This window comes from Eumetopias jubatus, unplaced genomic scaffold (genome assembly GCF_037043125.1).
Source record: "Eumetopias jubatus isolate StellerSeaLion01/CBP00866 unplaced genomic scaffold, mEumJub1_p1.0 scaffold_7, whole genome shotgun sequence".
In the NCBI taxonomy this organism is placed as follows: domain Eukaryota; kingdom Metazoa; phylum Chordata; class Mammalia; order Carnivora; family Otariidae; genus Eumetopias; species Eumetopias jubatus.
Genome location: NW_028274813.1, coordinates 9,731,494 through 9,751,552, shown reverse-complemented (window position 1 = coordinate 9,751,552; position 20,059 = coordinate 9,731,494). Strand labels below are relative to the sequence as shown.

Sequence of the window (20,059 nt, the reverse complement as noted above, 5' to 3'; positions counted from 1 at the left end):
TTTTTTTACAGGCCTCTTTTGTGTCTGTTGAACTGTTGCTCTGTCTTGCATAAAATCTCTTGCAATAGAAGTCCTCAATTAAAGTCACCTGCTGGTCTTTGTCAGCTGAGCTTGACGCTGTCAAATCATGCAGAGCTCCTTAAGCCAATACAAGTCATTAAGGAGGAGGTGAATTAGAGATCCGACATGGCGGACAGGAGCCATCCATAATCAATTGATATCTTCCTCTGCTGGAGGCGGGGTCTCGGGGAGCCCCCTCCCCACTCGCCTCCTCTACAGGGGCCGCTACCCCTGGATCTAATTAGGCTGAGGCTCAGCAGGTCCGAGGCTGCGCTGAAAGGCCATCAGTAGGCGAGCCCATTAATAACTCGCCGGTGCCCTGCGGATTGTAATTGTCAGGCTGCAATTTACAGTAATCCTCCGATGCAAAAGTCTAAACCGCTGCAGCTGATTGGAAATTCATACACCCATTTGAAAGAGAAAAACACAAGATGCACGGGCTAAAAGGTCACAGCATGCAAGTGTGTGTGCTGAGTGACAGACATTTTAGTACTAGCCTGGGACCATATTTTAAAAGGTCACTGAAAACTCTTGGCTTGGGCCCTCTGACAAACAATGAACGTTCCATATATTTATTTGCCATCTCTTTGTTTTTACAGCAAGCAGAATAAATGAGTTAAATGACGTTGTGCGGGCCTGCATATTGTCAGCACAGGTTATAAGTCACTATTAAACTCCATCAAATCAAACCAAACCCGGTCAAGGCAATGAGACTAAAAGTTATTTGCATTCCTTCTGTCATAAAAAATCATATCCCCTTACTCAAGACTTTCGTTTCTTTATTAAATGCAGCCACAAGAGTATTTCAGGTCTGGCAATATAAGCTCAGGAAAACCTTCTCAGTATAACTCAGTGTAACAGCTTAGACCCGATTCCACTAAAAAGTCCCAGTTGAGCGTATCTGGGCACTCAATCAAGACATACATATTACTTTTAAATAAGATTAGCCTTTATATTTTGCTGCTTAAGTTAAAACTTTTCATGTCATTCTCTACTTTTATGTAAACTCCAACATAATTCTGTTTTAGCAAAATACTTCAAACAAATTAAAAACCTCAAGTCGAATGTGTCCTTAACAAAAACTTTCTTAATGGCATCGCAATGTGTTTGCTGACACTAAAACACTTTTAAATAAGATGGATTTTCCCTCCATTTCCCTGCATTTGTAATTACGGCTGCTCGGTGCGCGCCTTTGGTTACAATGGCAAAAGCAGTTATCTGTGCTCCAAATACAATTTGACCAATAGCTTACTGGTGACCCACAGCAACTATGAAAAAATGTCTTTCCCTATCTGCCTCCTGTTGGGTTCTCCGGTAGTTGTGAAATGGAAAGTGATCAATGGGGACTTTTTGGAGGGGGAAGGGTACCGGGAAGCCGGAGGGTAGGTGGGAAGGAGGGGGTCGTGGCCCTGAATGGACCTCATGTGGGAAATCACAGAGTTGTTGATCACAGTGTCTCTCTGATCCCGATGAAGGGCTGAAAGGAGATCAGAATCAAAGTCAACGACTGGACCCTGCATCCATTCCTAATCCGAAAAAGATGTCAGTGGCCATTATGAAGCGTGCGGGGATTTGGAAAGGCAACTGTTTTGAAAAGTGAACTGTAAGCAATTTGAGTGCCCGCTCGGGTCATTGATCAAATCAAAGGGGATAGAGTTTGTCTGTGGTGTCTTCACGTTTACAAGTGCTCAGGGGATTCGGCAGTATCTTCAGCCCGAAGTAGAACCGCAGATTAGTACTCCCCACATCTGCAGGAGTACTCTTCCCTCAGGTCCTGCCTGCCTGCCCGCCCGAGGCTTCCCAGCGAACCCCAGATTTCCCACACATTATCTCGTCGAGGTCAACAAGATCCTTCCAAGACAGGTAGGAATTATCTTTCCCATTTGACAGCCATCCAAGGGAAAAGCTCAAAAGTATGAAATGTGTCTAAGGTCACATCTGTGGTGTGCCAGGCAGAATTCCAGGATAGCCCTGGAATTCCCACCCCTCAGCGTACACGCTGTATATAACACCCTCCCCTTGAGTGTGAGCAACATGATGGGATGTCACTATCATAGTTAGGTTATGTTATATGACAAAGGGGAAATGATTTTGCAGATGTAATTAAGGTCCCTAATCAGTTGACCCTAAACTAATCAAACTGCATGTTATCCTAGGTGGGCCTGACCTAATCAGGTGAGCTCTTCAACAACAACAACAAAAAACAAAAAATGGATCCAAGCCTTCCCTGAAAAGAGACTAAAGTGGGAAAGCTCCCCTGCCAGCCTCCAAGAAGCAAGCTCCCAGAAGTTCTGCACCTGAAAGAAATGAATTCTGCCAACAACCATGTGAGCTTGGAAAGATCCTGAGCCCAGATGACACCATGGCCCAGCCAACACCTTGATCATGGCCTTGTGAGGCACTGAGCAGGGAAGCCAGCTAAGCTGTGCCTAGATTCTGGACCCATAGAAACCTGGGGATAACAAATGCATACCGTTTTGAGCCATCAAATGTATGTTAATCTGTTACCCAGCAATAGAAAACAAGTCCACACGGCTTGTAATGCACTCAGGGCCCCCTGGCCACCAACCTAGTAGATGCGCCCCAACATCCACACCGTGGCCACATTTCAACCCCATATGTATACTCTTTTCTAATATTTACAGTCTAAACATCGAATATAAACTTACTTTTAAGTAGCTTGTATCCTACCATTTTCTAATCCTAAAATATATTCTTAAATATTCTAAAATCTGCTTCTTGATTTGGTTATTACTATGAAATTGTCTAAGGGCTTAGAATACAAAAAAAGAGCCTATAATACCGTTTTCTTTTTCATTTCAAAGTCCAGCAAACAGCAGAGTACTTGACACCAATATGAAATTTTCTTGGTAAGCCCATAAAAATTAGTACCTTATGAGAAAAGTCGTACCTTTAGAAACACCTGACTAAATATTTCATAAATGCAACACACAGCAAATTCCTACAGTAGATTCACTGGATTTACAACCATCAAACTATATTAAACTTAAAATATCAAGATTTATCACCTATTAAATGGAGTCTCGTTTTAGTAATATCTTGCATTTGATCCCAAAGGATCTCAAATACCTTCGACCCTTCACCAGGGCACTCCACCGTAATTCATAACGAGGTAACAGAAACCCTCACTGTAAGGCCCCGCTGCTACATTTGGGGATTAGCTCACCTATCAAAGAAAGGTAGCCAGATCTGGGGTGGAAGGCAGCGGCCGCTTTACAGAGTGCAGAAACGGTACCGAGATCCAGACCGGGCGGGGGGGGGGGTTGGGGAACCACCCAGGGGACCACAATATGCAGAGTCGGAGGGTCCTCCAGCAGGCCGTCCCAGGGGTTTGCAAACATTAATTTTTGGCAGAACCCTTTCTTCCAACATGATTGTTGTAACAGAGTTCAATAAATAAAGGAGATAAACCTGGAGCGGCTCTGGCTGAGGTGGGAAGAAAGGAGACCCCAGCCCCACCCAGCCTCCTGCAGCACGTGGTGGGAGACCGTTTCCACTCTTGCAGTTCCTCACGCTGGCTACCCGTCAGGATCCACCTGGGCCCCACCCCAGAGATTCTGACTTTGTTGTGATTCTAACTCAGATTTGCTGGTATGGCCGACCCCCCCCCCACATCCCCCCTCCCTTGTGTTTACGGAACCCGAGACTCAGAGCAGAAGAGCTGTGCTTAAGGAAGTCAAGATTTAAAACTACAGCCCAGAAAAATATAGCCTGCTCTCAGAATGTGTGCAGGGATGTCATCATCCGCGTTGAAGCTGTAAATTTGGGTTAAAATGTGAGTTAATTTTGAAGATTTATAGTGATCGCATACCTTAAATAATTCCTCAAAAACATGCAGGGCTTTATGATGTAGGCAAATAACAGGAATAGCAAAGAATAACGTGGTCTACTGAAAAGACTGCACATGTCCAAGGCACCGCGGACCAACTACTGTTGGTTCTATATAGATATAAGAACTTCTACACATCCTTCAAAACCCAGTTCAAGCACTACCCTCCCAGTAAACCATCCCAGTAATCCTCCAGCCTTCCTCTACTCTGCCTGGTCAGCCCTTTATCAGAGGGGACACTGGACTGAAATGATTTGGTTATACTCACTTGTCACCGCCATAACTTGAGCTCTGAATTCAGGCCCTGCGTTTTGTTCGTTTTTCAGGCATGTCTTCAGCGTCCCCGCTTTTCTCTGCTCATCTGTAAGATGAGAACAGCAGTAGCACCTACTCTTCCCTGAGACACAGGGAAAGTGCTCGGGGACAGGAGGCACTCAGTAAATGTTATCCATCACTATTATTTTAAACTTGGCCACGCCACTCCGCCTTGCACTTGATTACATTACCCTGTTTTATTGTCTGCCCAGCAAATACCATTCTCCAAAACGATCAGCTTTCTTTAAGATCTGTCTGCCCCTCTGCACTGGCACCCCCCTGGAATGTAAGCTTCCGTGACCATGAACGTGAGGGGCTTCTCTGACGGGACCTCACTCACTTCCCGGTGCCCAGAGGGCCCCGACCACAGGGGATGCTGAATCGATGTTCATGGACAGATGCACAAATGATGTGTCGAGCAAAAGAGCGAGGGCATGAGCTCGGCTTCTAGGAATCTACGGTCTGACCCAGCCATGGTTCATACTCCTGCATTTGCAAATTAAATGTTTGTGGCTTTGAGTATCAACCATTAGCAGATCCCATGGGCCAATTCCTTCACTGTATAGGAGGAGACAGAGGCCACGGGAGGTTAATGACTTGGCCAGGGGGTGACAGACCCCAGGCGGCGATGCTGCGGTGCCGACTCCTGGACACCGGCCGCCTGGCTCCTTTGGGCATCCCTGGTAGAGGAGGGTTAAAGTTGGCTCGCCCCGGGGGCGTGTCTGGGACTCAGGAATGCCAGATGCCTCGAAATGCTCAGACCGCTAGCTGACAGCACCTCCCCTTTGTCAACAAAATTGGTTTTAGTGAGCCTTACTTCTGGAAAGCCTAGATTTTCTATTTATAAACATAACCTCAAGTTGGAATTCTGGCTTGTCAAGAGGACTGATTCAGCCCTTTATTCCCAAATAGGTAAATATAAGTAAAAATAACTAACCACCAAACAAAACCCAAAGTGGCCTTACGGCTCTTAAGAGAACTTAAAAGCTCAAACACGCTTTCCCATAAAAGCAACTTCTGTCCCACTGTGTCTGCCCACATTGGAGCCCGGGCTCTCAAAGGGAGAAAACAAAAGAGCGCCACACCCCGGGTCGCAGTGAAGTGTGGCCCTACCCATTTGTCACGCTGGCCTCGGCAGCAAAAGCCAGTGCCAAGTTCAAAGATGTGACTCGAGTGCTATCTGCCTCAAGCACCACCTTACTCATCTAGGTCGGCCCCACGCCCAATACGCAGTAGCTGCTTAATAAGTATATCCTGGACCAAGGAGTGCCGACGTGTTCGTTACAGCCCACCTTGTTCCCTGAAGGATCTGTGGCAACGGCACAAGGTGACGGTATAGATGCTGTTACAGGACAGGGTGGAGGCGCTGGGGAGAGGAGGAGCTGCACACACTGGAATTTGTCCCCAGACAACGACCATGGTGGATTTGGCCATGGCCTGTCTTCCCAAGGATCCACGAGGATGTTAACTGCCTGTAACGAGGGCCAGAGCTTCATATTCTTCATTGCTCTGCTCCCAGCACCCAGGAGGGTGCCTGCACACGGCAGGTGCTGGATAAATGAGGGAACAGATGAACTGGAGGTCTACCAGAAATCTGGCTCAGAGTGGCCCAGTAGTCCAAGCAAAAAAGGGAAAGATCCACTACAACATTCAGTGTCCATTTAAACAGAATTTTCAGGAAAAGCACAGGCTCTGCAAGGTCTATTTCTCTTCTGGGTCTTTAACCCCAAGTGAACCAAAGGTGTCCGAATGACCACAAGGCCCAGCCCTCACCCAAGACTAGGACACAATATGTAGGAGAGACCCAGGTCTGGGGCGCCTGGGTGGCTCAGTTGGTTAAGCGGCCGACTCTTGATTTCGGCTCAGGTCATGATCTCAGGGTCGTGAGACCGAGCTCCGTATCGGGCTCCCCAAATCTCCTTGAGATTCTTCCTTTCCTTCTGTCCCTCCCTCCACGCATGCTCGCCAGCACACGCGCTCACTCTAAAATAAAATATTCAAAAAAAAAAAAAAAAAGGGAGACCCAGGTCCTATAGGTCCTATTCTCCTTGGAGAAAACATGGTAAAAAGCAGGGATTTTCCCCCCGTGTGGTGCTGGCTCCACTCCCCCGCTCCCACGTCCCTCCTGATCCCGCGCTTCATGTCTCCTGAAGAATCACTGACACCTACGGATGGCGGATCAAGAACAGCACAGCAGTGAACTGAGATCAGCATCTACTGTATAGTCCAGAAGCTTTTGAGACTCGGGCCATGGGGTGGCGGTTGCCTTCCAGTAGCTCACAGACACGAGCAGAAGTGGTGAGGACCAAAGGATGGGCACAAGCTGAAAGGTGGTGGGAAGGAGGCGTCCTGGGGGGCTAGGTGCCCAGCTATGTGTGCAAGGATGGGCAGCGTTGGGTGAGTAAAGGAGGAGCTTGGGGAGGGCCAGGATAGTTTTAGGCAGAGTCAACAACATGTAGAAAGGCCTCTCTAAAAGCTGCAGACTTGGGCTTATAGGGAAGACAATGTCCATCAACCTGAGATGGGCCAAATGCACCCCTCTGAAGGAGGCAAACTTCACTCCTCTGTGCCTCGCTTTCCCCATCTATAAAAGGGGGCATCGCAGCAGTAACAATTAGCATTTATTATGGGGTTGTGACACGCGGGGCACTGCGCCCAGCACTGTCCATGAAGTGTCACTTGAATCCCAATGACGCCGTTCCTCACTGTAGAGGCAAGGAGGCGAGGCTAAGAGTGGTTCACAACTTACCCAAAGTCACACAGTGCAGGGAACCAGGCGGGCTGACTCTAGTTCTCAGTGTGAACCTCCAAAAGGAGTCATTTCCATACTCGTGGTGAGAAGTAAATGGCATAACATGTGTACAACATTCAGCAACCATCAGGCACCAAGTACTGTTCAATAAGCCTTGGCTATCACGAGCCCACAAGCTCTTAAAGAAAGGCTTGAGGTCAACGTGTTTTGCAATTCAGAATGTCTCAACAAGGGTAAAAGGCAACCCACAAAATGGGAGAATATACTTGCAAATCACAAATCTGGTAAGGGCTTAATATCCAGAATACATAGGGAACTCTCACCACTCACCACCACCAGAAAAAAACCAACTCAAAAATTGACAAAGGACCCGAAGAGACATTTCTCCGAAGAAGATATACGATGGCCAACAAGCCCATGATAAGATGCTCCAGATCACTGATAGAGAAAAGCAAATCAAAACTACGAGATGCCACCTCTCACCCCTTAGAATAGATATTACAGAAAAGCAACAAACTGGAAACAGGTGTGGGTGAGGATGTGGAGAAACTGGAAGCCTTCTCCACCGCCGACCAGGTCATATGGTGCAGTACGCGGGAAAGTAGCATGGCAGCTCCTCAAAAAAATCACAGATGCAATTCCCGTATGACCCAGCAATTCTACTTCTGGAATGTAGACATGCTGGGGAACTGAAAGCAGGGACCCAAGCAGGTATGTTATGCCAATATTCGAAGCAATGCTCTCCACAAGAGCCAAAAGGTGGGAAGCACCCCAGGCATCCACGGGCAAATGGAGGGTAAACGAACTGCAGCGTGTATATACGTTGGAGTACTCCTCAGCCTAAAAAAGGAAGGAAATTCTGACACCTGCTTCAGTATGGATGGACCTTAGGCCCTCATGCTGAGAGAAATAAGTCAGATGTCAAAGGACAAATACTGTCTGATTCTACTTCTATCAAGTACCTCGAACAGTGGAATTCACAGAGACCAAAAGCAGACTCTCGGCTGCCAGGAGCGTGGGGAGGGAGGCAAGGGAAGTTAGCGTTTCACCGATGCAAGGCTGCAGTTCTGAATGACGAGAAAGTTCTGGGGATGGACAGTGGTGATGGTTGCACAACAATGTCGACGTGTTTTAACGCTTCTAAGCCGTATGCTGAAAAATGGCCGAAATGTTAAGTTTTGTGTATAAGTAACCACAAAACGAAGAAAGAGAAAGAGAAAGATCGAAGGGTTCCCCCACACATTGCCTGGCCTGCCCACCTAGCGTGAGTGCACGCCCTTGCTCCCCGGTGCCTTCGCAAGGACCACAGGTCCGTTCATAACCCATGGTAGATGGTGAACCGGCATCTACCATCCCATCTAAAGCATGCGGTATGTTATCCTTATGGAGCTGCAAAAAGAAAAAATTTCCCTTCCATCTGGGTTCTTTTCACGCACATCATGATCTGCAAACAGATCTTCCTGGCCTGGCTGTTCTCTGTTGCTAGCCAGGGGAGGGCAGGGTCCCAGGGCAGGAAGGCACTGTGGCACTGATGCTTGGCCTGCACTACCGGGGACTTCTGGGCCGGAACACCAGCACGCACAAGCCTGTGGCGCTGACCCCAAATCCTCATGATTAAAATACACAGACTTTTTCTCCTTTAGTTTAGAGAAGAAGCTGGAAGGATGAAAAAGGAAGGGATTAATCTGAACTGGTAACAAAAGAAAACTAAACATTTTTTTCTCCTTCTAAGAGACTTATACTTATCATCTTGTTCCTGCAGCCAAGTCATTGCTATTAGTCCTTAGTTTACTAAGTTACAAAAAGATTGGGTCAAATCTTGAAAGACAGAATTCTTGCTTAACCAACAATATTAGGAGTGCGACCTAAAAACCTGGAAGCTAAACATTGTGTCCACTTGATCTCAGAATAACCAAATTCACTTAAGGAATGTGTCAAATGCATCGTGTATAATCCAGGAGCTGGAACACATCGGTCAATATGGCAGAATTTCAGAAAAACACACTGTTATTATTTAAATCTCGAAAAGAAAAAGGCAACTGCTACTATACAACTCTACCAGTAAACGTGAAGCAGGGCTCGGTCAGCTAAACTTTTATATTAAAATAGGCATTTTCACATGACCGTGGAATCAGAACACTTGAAAGATCACGTCTGCTACAACCATTTCAGTGTTATCACCCGCTTGAACGGAACCAAAATGAGAAAAGAAAAAGATAGGACACAGGATGAACAGACCATAACTTTATTGGAGCTTGACTCTGCTACAATTATTACAAAACAAACAACTAAAGGTAATTGGGGCCCATAAGGTGCAGGCTGCACGATCCCGCAGCACAATTACTCTATGAATGGGTTACAGTATGTTCCTTAGAACAGCTGCAGCATGTGATGGTAAATAGGTTACTGTCAATCAAATTATGTTAGTTTTTCTTGATTTTAGTCATTTCCCTTCCCTCTATTTACAGCAGAAAAGCCACAAAGTTTACTTGCTGTTCACCTTTGCGTTTTTGCTAGGTAACCTGCAGATGCAGTGAATTCTGAGTGCATCTATAAAATTTAAATTGTCTGTGGTTGATGTCCAAATAAAAATGGACCAGGAAAAAAAACAAAACACTTAATGATTGAAATATATTTACAAGTTAGTTCTGAAAGACCATTTTCACTGCTAGTGGAAAACCACAATGCAAGTCTCAATGCAAGTTCCCGCGAGATTGCTCCTGGCGGCTCCAACAACTGGTAAAATCGCTTTATTATGCTTGGTCTTAAACGTATCTTAAAAGCTTTTCATGTACAATATAAAATAAAGAAATTTATTTGGAAATAATTAAATTCCTGAAAAGTAATCAGTGGTTGAAAAAAATATACCTATTGAAATGCAATGAAACTGACCATTTGGTACCAACCGCCAGGAACACGAGCTGGGCGAGGGCTTGGACAGAATCTCAGATGCGGTTTCAATAAAGATATCCAGGTCTCAGTTTGGTGGCTTAGATCTTGTGTGAAAGGATCAAATACCCTAAGAGAGGACGATGGAGAGCTTGCCATCGGCTGGGCCCTCAGACCGCGCCATGGTTGGGCTGGGTGTCGGGCACTCCCCGCACCCCAGTCTCCGTCAGACTGGGAATGACCTGGAAGGGCGCGGTGCTGGGTGAAGGGCCATCTTTATGAGCCGCCGAGCAGCCTAGGGGCCTCTCGCTAGTTAGGGAGGGAAGTCTGAATCGTTCTGAAGAACGTGAAACTATTAGTAGTTTAAGAGATCATTACAGGAGTGTTAGAGGTCATTCTAAATTTAATCACTTCACATGACGTAAAAGAAAGAGAAAAAAAAAGTAACAAAATATATTTAAAAAAAAACATAAGAGTTCAGTTAACAAATCTTTGTCATACTTTCACAAACAGTAAAAATGCCACAGACAAAAATGACCTATTAAGTTGTGCAAGTATATGACACATTGCAGGCATTATAATTATCTTTTTCAAATCCGGTAAATCAAAACAGCAGCGAGGCCAAACCACATCTTTTTTCCTCTCCGTTAAGCATATTTTCCTTGAAATGAGGTAAAGCATGGTACCAAGTGCAATGCTTATCTGGGCTACACGAACAGAACAGAGGGGGAACAAAGCTGTTACACAACGCAGCATAGTTAGGACTGTTGAAAGTGTATTATAAAGGAAATCAAAAATCTTTACAATGCAGGTTCATGCCGACTAACCTCCACACCATCATCATAAGGAACTTCGCAGTTGTCAAGACACACTTCCCCAGTCCTTCACGCACGTGCCTGAGGCACCACCACACCTCCCACTAGCAGGGCCTCCGCGTCACGTCCGGTCTCATGTTGCAGTCACGGGAACAAAAGAATGACACACACACAGGGGTGGGAAGGGGCGCCACACAGAGTGATTTTCTTCCTTCGTTAACGGATGCAAAACATTTCCACAAGCTAAACTGGGGGCACTTTACAGCATTAAAAATCAGCAGCACGAAAGCGTTCATAACCATCTCGGTATGTCTCACTCAGAGTTTTTATTTTTTAACTTAGTAACCAGGGGATCACAGAACGCGTCCAAGTGTGCGTCACAAATTAAAATTAGCTATCTTTCTCCAACAACAAAAAAAATGAAATAGCTAAAGTTTGCCGTTGATAAAACATTTTGAATGGTAGCAGGAAATTTGAACCCCTGAGAATGTATGACCTAATCATATCCAAGTCTGAACTTTTTTGTATTAACAAAAAAATACTCTTCTTAAGGTTACAAAATATATTGAGGCATTTTTCTCCCAAAGGGAATTGTAACTGTGAAACAATCTGGTTTTGGTGCCAGGAGGCGAGAGAATCCCTTAACACTGGGATTAGTGCATTAGACACAACGCAAAGCCCTAAGCTCCTGGCATCAGGTAGTTTATAAATTAAGAAGAGATCTGCGATCTAACTTGATCACAGATCACCCTCACACGTAAAATTCACATCCAGCCTTACTTGTTAATTGTACACGTTTACAGTTAATATAATTCAAGAATTGCTTGGTTTTAACTTGCTAGGAGATCTCCCGCTGAGGTTTAAAAAAAAAGACAAACAGAAATCTAAGGTTCCCGATCAGAAGTATTTTAAAAATGAGCCTACCCAAATTAATTTGCTCAAAATCTCATTTAATAATTTAGATTGCAATTTAAATGTAAGATTGGAGACAACAAATAACGTTGGAGAAGCTTAACATCCCCTTCACTCAGGTCTCCTTAGAAAGCGGAGCTGACAGTTTTCTCTGTGCACACGTGCAGAGGTGTTTCTCTGGGGGTGGGTGGTGCAGATAAAGCAAGAAGTACAGTATTCAACTGTAACTGAAAACAAAAAAATGCAGCATTACATGAAGCATCGAGTTCAGAATGACGTGCTGGAAAACATTAGACACCTCTGCTCGGCTTTCTTAAACTTCAAGCATAATTAATGGGGCAAATTGCAGCAAACCTCTACTGGTATGTTGGTGGGAGTACAAGACCGACCCACAGCTTTTAAGAAGGTAAATTAAGAGGTATTATAGTTACAGTGCAAAAAAAAAAAAAAAAATTAAAATTTCAAGCATAATACATAAACATAGCACCAAACAGGGGGAAACGCATGCAAAAGAAAAGAAGAACTGAGGTATTTAAGTGAAGAGTGCCTACAAGTCTAATTAAAGAAACTTCGGCAAATGCCTAAAAATGTCTTTTTTTTTTCTTTTCCAAATATGGAAATCATGAGCTTGTTTTCCTAAATTAATGACCTTAAATCACAGATGTATCAAGATGACGGCAGTTTGTCGCAAACGTTATGCTTCCACAGCATTAGCAGCGCAGCTTTGGTAGGTGAAGAATGCACGCAACACTGTGACGAGTACAGTAAGACATTTAAGTGAGAAGACTAAGGGTAAAGGTGCTCTGTTTTGCTTCTTTAAATAAGTAACCAATCACTTATAAAATCTGCAGCATATTTTAGGTGTGATATGTCTAGAGTTTATCTTGTTAGAGCAACAGCCTACAGGGCAAAACTGCTACAAACAATTTCCATCAGTGGAGCTACCTGGCAGGAGGTTTTTAGTAAAACTGGGTATTTAGCCAAAGATCATTTTTATTATGGTGCTTAAAAAAATCCATAGACTACATATATAATATTCTGGTTTTCAAAATGCCTTCAGGACACAGATGACAGAAACTCTAAGAATATAATCCTTAATAAGTTAAGTCACAACTACCCTAGTGAGTTGCAAATATCACACTGTCTCAACCTCTAAATGCATAATAAAAGGAAGGGAATGTCAAATAGTTTGTTCCAAAAAGATCAGAAATTAAAGAACATCCATGAGGGTTTTACTTTTAAGGCAAGAACCTTTTGTATGCAAGACTACGTGGCATGAGAGAAAACGAAAATGTGATTCACCAACATGCCAGCCAATGTTCATTAAAAACCTGTCCCTTACTATAGTTAAGTGCAATGGCGACCGGAAGACACCCTCTTAGGCAACAGATCGTGGAAAGAAAAGACAGCACGGGCAAGCTTCTCCTCTCGCAAACCGCACCATCCTCCTGGGCGCAGCGGCCACACCGAGGAGGGGAGGGCGCTCCACAGAATCCAGGGGCTGTCTCAGCTGTAAGCTCCTTGGCCTCCTAACACTAAGCAAAGCTGACGGAAACGAAATTAAAAAACAAAAGACAAAACCCCCCCAAACAAAACAAAAAACAAAATAACTGTCAATAATTCTCTTGAACACTTGCTAAATGTCATCATTAAAGCACTCTCGTGATTTAAACAAAGCAGAAGTGAGGAAAGAAGACAAGATTGTGTTTGCGCAAAAAACTAAAACTACAATTAGTTCCAAAATTTTTATACATATGTTAAATGTTTTATTCTGTAATCTATCTTGTTATCAAACAAACTTTAAATTCTGCCTTCAATTCATTCCACTCACTATGGACTTTAAATCATCCTCCTCGATTTAAATAGTTTTCCCCTTAATTCTGCTTTTTGTTTTTTGTTTTCTGTCCGTTGTAAAAAGGGGTTTCAGCTGTTGGGAACCTGAGGTTGATTGGCTTTGAGGCTGCGTAGGGCTCTTCTTGCTGCTGCAGACTTGGCGATCCTGTAGCTCCGGCCGACGCCTTTAAATTTCCCCTTCCCCACCACTTCCACCGTGACTCTGACCTTGCCGTCATACGTCCTCTCAGCCGGGCTGTAAAAAAGCCAAACAGCGTGAATCACAAGTCAGAACTATTTATTATTATTGTCAATCAGCACGGAGCTCGTGCTCGGAGGCGGAGGGCCCGGGCACGAGCTGCCGGCACACAAAGGAAACGTGCATCACACGGTGGCGCGGCCCCCGGCACACGGGGCTGAGGCTCTTCTTTAACTCAGCATTACTTTATCAAAGCAAACGGGAAAGTCAATCCGACTACAAACGGAGAGTGCAGAGTGCATGCCCCAGTGTAAATATTTCTCAGAATCATTAGTTTATGGCATCTTTGACAACTCTTGCCCCTCTTGTTTCTTAAGGAACTTAATTTTTTCCATGCACGGTTTTGCTTACCTAAATTTGGCAGTTTCTGGTTCCATTTCGAGCAATTCTCGCACAGGGGAACGGGGCACATTTGCAGAAAATTTTTCTGTAATCAAAATGAAAGAGTCATGTGAATGATATCCTTATAGTTGTTTTTAATTATGACTGTGTTTCTTTCGAAGGGAACGAACAGTACCTATGAGCGGCCGCATCATAGGATAGTACACCTGCCACACCATCTCCAGGGACATCCCGCTATCCATGTAAATGGCACCAGCAAGCGACTCAAAAATGTCCCCCATGGCCTTTGGAACTTCGATGTCCTCCTCCTTCTCTTCATCCTCCTCAGACCTCCTAAGCTATTTACACAAAGAAAAGGGACTTGTGAGCAACAAGGCTACCTTTAAAGGCATTCCACAGCAGCGTGTTTCTTTTCTTGGGTAGGACTTTTATTATACCCTTTAACAAGGCTAACAATACCAACCATTTATGGCAATCACCTAACGACATTGCAATAGGTTCTTCGCGAACATCTAAAAAAAAATTTTTTTCCCCCAGTTTCTCAAGGGATAAACAAAATCCCTTCCCCAGTTAAGTAGTATACTCAGCAAAGGGAAAAAAGAGTACTTCTACATGAAAACAAAAACACCACAAAATTAGAAATAGTTAATAAATGTATGAAAAAAATTTCAAATCCACTCGTAACCAAAGAACTGCATCTTAAAACAGCTCTACCCCCTAGCGGTTTGGCAAGGATTAGGCCGAATACTAATTAGTACGGCAATGACAAGAATGTATATACACTGCTTTGGCAAGTATAAATTGCCACTTTTTGCCAGAAAAATTAGACTGGACAATAGATCCCCCCGAGGTCCCTTTTTATTAAACCCCTTAATACACACTGACTATAAGAGAGTGCCTGACACACAGTAGGTATTCAAATTAATGTAATAAAAAACTTAGATATGCATCAAATGCCTTTTTAAAAGTTCCTAATGCTTTGATGCAACAATCCCATCTCTAGGAATTTATCTTAAGGAGGTACTGGATATATTTACCACACCCATGTTTATTAAAAGTCCTCAGTAAAAACAACGTAAATATCTAGCCACAAAGGACTGTTTAAGTACATTCCATTATAGCCATATATTGATTAGAGGGCAGCCACTGAAAGTCAAAACGCCAGTGGATACACGGAAAGTTGTCCTCAAAATATTAAGTGAAAAAAACACGTTATGGTATACTACGCATAATATAATTCCATTTTATGTTTTAGGTATGCTTATGTTTATATACATTAGCAATAAAACATCACAGAATGTTCATTTTGGTTATTTCTAAAGCAGTGTATTTGCATAACTTTAATTTTCTTCTTGCTTATTTGTATTTTCTAAAATAAACACAAATTACTTGTGAAAGAGAAACAAGAGAAGGGGGCATTTGGAGTTTTTAAAAAAAAAATTTCTAAATGGATTGTTTAGCCATGTAGAGCTCTATATAAAACACTCGTAATGCTGGCTACCGGGGGGGAAAAAAGACACTTCTTGTTGGTACATCACGGTTTTGAGGTAGAAAGGAATTTAAAATTTATCTAATTTAATTCTCTCCTTTCACAAACTAAGAAACTGAGGCCCAGAGAAGTGGAGAGACTTACTGAAGATTCAACAGTAAGTTAGAAAAGCCAGACCACTGACATTTCCAATCAGTTTTTGTAACTTCTAATACATATGTTTATATAAACCAAGGAAAGGAAAAGAATGAACAAAAATTAACAGAACCAGCATGTCCCACTGTCATCAAAAGAGAACTTAAGTCTAATTTTAGCTAATTCCTCAAATTCTAAGCTTAAACACTTCTAAAGAATAAGACCAGAAATAATACTGAGTACATATGAGATGGTTCTAATTCCTAGTGCCACTGCTGGCTGTGCCCCGACTCGGCCCATTCACCTTGGCGGAGGGCACCCGGGAGAGTGGATCCTCCTTCAGCATGTGCTCTGTACTGTTTACAGGGTGGGACACTAGCCTTGCGGTTACGCCTCAAATTTCTCTCACAGCAAGTCAAGGAAAGAAAAGCACTAGTCCCCAGCCACGGTTTGGTGCGATTAAAAAAAAAAAAAAAGGGAAGGTACGAATTAAACGAAGAGCAATTAAAACAGCCACCAGAATTAAGAATAAATGCCCTGACTCCTTATAAGACATCCGCACAAGTAAGGAAAACGAGGGAATCAGAACGGGGAGAAGGGGACCGAGAGTGCTCTCCTGGGTACACAGGTATGCAGATGGATGGCAGCGAAGGATCAGAGGAGAGTGGAAAGACCTAAGTGAAATTCTTCACTACAAAACTTCAAAATAGCTCACAAACACATTAAAATGAGCTCCATCACCAAAGAACCTTTGGCTGAACTTACGACAGAAGCCTCTCAAATTCCAATGGTTAAAATTTTAGAAGGTTGGTTTTTAAAGGAGATTTTCTTATTTTCAAGGAGAAGCAGAAAATACATTTGTGAGGCTTACCTGAGATCGTATCAGCGAATGTTTTCGGACCCATTCTAACAGAAAGAAAGGCAGAATGAACCGCAGGGAGGTTCATTCACTAAGGTTCAAGGGCCACCGGGGGCAGGGGCCGGCAGGCATCAGTCAGGCGTCAGGGACAGAAAAGAGCCCACAGCCCCCCGGCCCCCTCTCTCCCCTGGAAGGACCGCACGCACCACCATCGCGGGGGCGGTCAAGTTTTTGAAGGGCCGACCTGGAGAGCACGACCGTCCCTCGGCCCTGCCCGGAGGAAAGCGGCTGCGAGCCGTGCACTGGCCGTGTTCTCCAGGAGCACTCACCTCGGAGTCCATGCCCTGCATCTCGTTCTTCTCCAGCTGGAACTGCACGAAGTCGTCGATGACGTGAAAGAGCTCGGGGGAGACGGCTTTGAAGTACTTGTGGTAGTCGTACTTGACCGCCAGCGACGCGAAGATGGTGTTGTTGACCAGCGCAGACCGCAGGTCGGTCAGGACGCCCGGGGAGTGCTGCCGCGGGTCTTCGTAAAGGTGCTTGGTTATGAGGTAGTCCAAAATCGCATCTCCCAGGAACTCCAGGCGCTGGTAACAATCTGCAGGCGGCCCAGAGCGCAGGCGTCAGCTCGCGCAAACCCCGCTCTTCCCGCACAGGAACCCACTGGGACGCCTGGCCCCGGACCCACCAGCGAGAATGCTGCCAGTCTCTGTTTTCCGTGTATATTCTTCAATGACAAACCAGGGGACGTGTCACACTTACTAAAGCCTCTGGAAATTCAATTTGAATGGCAAATGAAGCCTATTTCTTATCTATAAATTGGGATCATAAAAGCCTTCGGTGGCCCAATGGCTACTGCCCCTGCAGACAAAACACTGGCCGGGGAGCCTCATCAGGTCAGGCCCTTCCCTCGGGCACGCTGCTGGCCAAGCAGGTGCTGGGCGCCGGCGAAGCCGCAGCCTCGCTCCCATGCCAGCGGTCAGGGGCCAGACGCTGCACAGGCACCCCACCCTCCGCCCCCCAACACCCCATGCACCCCGTGCTCTGGCCCCACACACCCCCTATTCTGGCCTCAAGCTCTGCCCCCGGCACACCCCACCCTTTGCCCCAGTACCCCCCTATGCACCCCATACACCCTGCGCTCTGCCCTCGCACACCGCCCCCACGCTCTGCGCAGTGCCTCGCCCCCGCTATGGAGTGTGCGCTGGGGCCACCGTGCCTCGCCACTCCTGGGTCACAGCTGCCACCGGCCCAGTAAGTACTAGAAAACCCCCTCCTCCACCTGGGTGAGAACTGTTGAACTGGACATGAACAAGAGCCTAAGAAGGGAGAGTTGTGGCCGTGCGCAAAGACCTGGGGCAGCATGGGCCAGCTGCCCACGTGGGGGAAGGCACCCGTGCTGGCCAGCACCCCTATCTCCTCCCCGGGCCGAGCAGAGCCCATCCAGGCCAGGAGGCGGGGGCGGGGACCGCCGAAGTGGTGCGTCCCGGACACCCAGAGCTCCGAGGCAGGGGCCTCGCTCAGCAGAGGGCAGGAACCATGCCTCCCGGCTTCGCCACAAAGACAAACAGCGTCCCGGGCCGCCAGCCCTTCTCGTCCAGAGCCAGATCGGTTTTCACTTTTTGGTTTTACACTCTTCTGATCATCTGAACCTTTCCTGTTTTTCTTATACAAACTTTATACTCTGCTTTGGTATCCTAGACTCAAGCACTTATTACTCTGATAGAGAAAAAAAAATACACAGGCTTTTCATAAGCTGAAGCTGACTGCAGTTCCAGGCGCCTGGTCTCCCTTCGCATCTCATGGACTGGCCACCACTACAGAAAGGAGAAGACGCTGGAGCACAACGCCAAGTGGAAGATGCAGAAACCTTCCCCCGAAGAAGTTTCTTTTAGCCCACTCATCTTTAGATTTAAAACGACCTTTAGAGAGGGGCCTTTTTGTTCAGGAAGAACGATAAAAGGACGTGGAAATACATCCAGAATATACGAAATCAAGAACCATAAACGGCGCTAAACGGGCATCAGAAAGACAGAGGGGGAGGACAAAAATGGGAAAAGCACAACAAAACAGGAAGGCCCCAATTTCTCCAACTGTGCAACCCGTGAAGTGACCTCTCTTCGAGCAGGGGAGGCGGGGGCGCTGCCAGCGATCATCGGTGAGAAGCCCCGCATGCACCCAGAAGGAAGAGGAAAATAAAGCCGCCTTCATTTTTCTCTTGCTCCCTCCCTCCACCATGCATCTTAAGCACCAAGTCTGTACATGCACAGGTTGCCTTTTAAAAAACAAAAACCCAAGGCAAAAAGAATGCAGTCAGCACGAGCTCGCGGTTGCAGGGCACTGGAGTTCGGCCTGGGGCTCCTTACCAGTAATGGTATTGTAGTGGTAGGAGGCATGGGTAAAAGCCTGTAGAAGGTAAGCCTTATTCTTGAATCTGTAGTTGATTTTCTTTTCGAAATTTTCAAAACCCGATATAAGGTGATTCAGTGTTTTATCTGCGTCTGGATGATCAAACATACATCTTGGTGGAATCTTCAAACAACCATACTCCAAGTCTTTCAACACCGAGGAGCGCGAGCTGGCCACAGAGGCAGGAGCACGGCTCCCTGAAAGGTTCTTTTGTTGGCTGCTGAAATTCTCCCTAGTAGGGCACACGGCCTTTTCCCGATCAGTCCTTTTAATTACCGGGAGCACCTTCAGCCCCAGCGAGCAGAGGAAAAGCTGAGCAGCCCTCTCGCCACAGCTGGTTAAATAGCAGCCCAGCAGGGCTTCCACACAGTCGGCTATGCTTTTGTCCGCGATACACTGCTCAGTGTGCAAGTCGTAAGAAATGGACTGTTTCCCTGTGTCAACACCACAGTTTTCTTCGGATGGATTCCAGAACCCCACCACAAAGTCATCCTCTTCAACAGCTTTGCTAGGATCCAGATAGCACATTGCATCCCAAGAACTATAGTCAAAATCCTCAAAATCTGATGAGAATGGCATACTACCTAAGGAGGATTTTTTGGGCATTTTCCATTCGTATGCAGAATCAGTGGTTGAAAAAGGAGAGAGAGAAATTTTCTTTACAAAAGCTCCTGACCCCATTAACATGTTATCTATAAATTTGATATGTTCCTGGTCATACTCCAGGAAATCATCTTCATAGTCGGCATCGTCCTTTGGAGCCCTCCACGTCAGGTCCTCGTCCTCAAAGTCCTCCTCCTCAAAGTCCTCGCCCAGCTTGCCGTTGGCCAACGTGCAGTCTTTTGTCTGAAACGAGGAGGGGTGGGGAAGGAGGGGAGACATAGCTGCTGTTTTTAAAAGGGTTTGAAACTCAATAAAAGCAAGGGTTATGGATAATTTCAAATGACAACCACAAATACTAAAAGGCAACTTTAAAATCATGGCCATTTGTTTTCAATTAACATAAAATAAGTTATTTAATCATATAAACAAAGTAAAACATGTTCTTTGAATGTTCATTTTCTAAGTTATACAATGATCTTTATCCAGTATGAAGTTTTAAGTTAAGGATTTTGAACACAGATATAAAGTTAAAATTAA

At 45.3% G+C, this 20,059-nt stretch overlaps 1 protein-coding gene across 3 annotated transcripts in view; it reads right to left on the bottom strand.

The window, feature by feature from the left end:
- Nucleotides 1-9,206: 9,206 nt before the first annotated feature.
- Nucleotides 9,207-20,059, bottom strand: part of DICER1 (dicer 1, ribonuclease III) — a 72,591-nt gene continuing 61,738 nt past the window's right edge. For all 3 annotated transcript variants that reach the window (XM_028098954.2, XM_028098945.2, XM_088024467.1), the window contains 5 exons: nt 18,877-19,765; nt 16,840-17,108; nt 14,203-14,365; nt 14,037-14,112; nt 9,207-13,682 (listed from right to left, as the gene is read on the bottom strand). In XM_028098954.2, the coding sequence (XP_027954755.1) occupies nt 13,517-13,682; nt 14,037-14,112; nt 14,203-14,365; nt 16,840-17,108; nt 18,877-19,765 (1,563 nt within the window). In that variant the 3' untranslated portion in view covers nt 9,207-13,516. The remainder of the gene's footprint in view (nt 13,683-14,036; nt 14,113-14,202; nt 14,366-16,839; nt 17,109-18,876; nt 19,766-20,059) is intronic.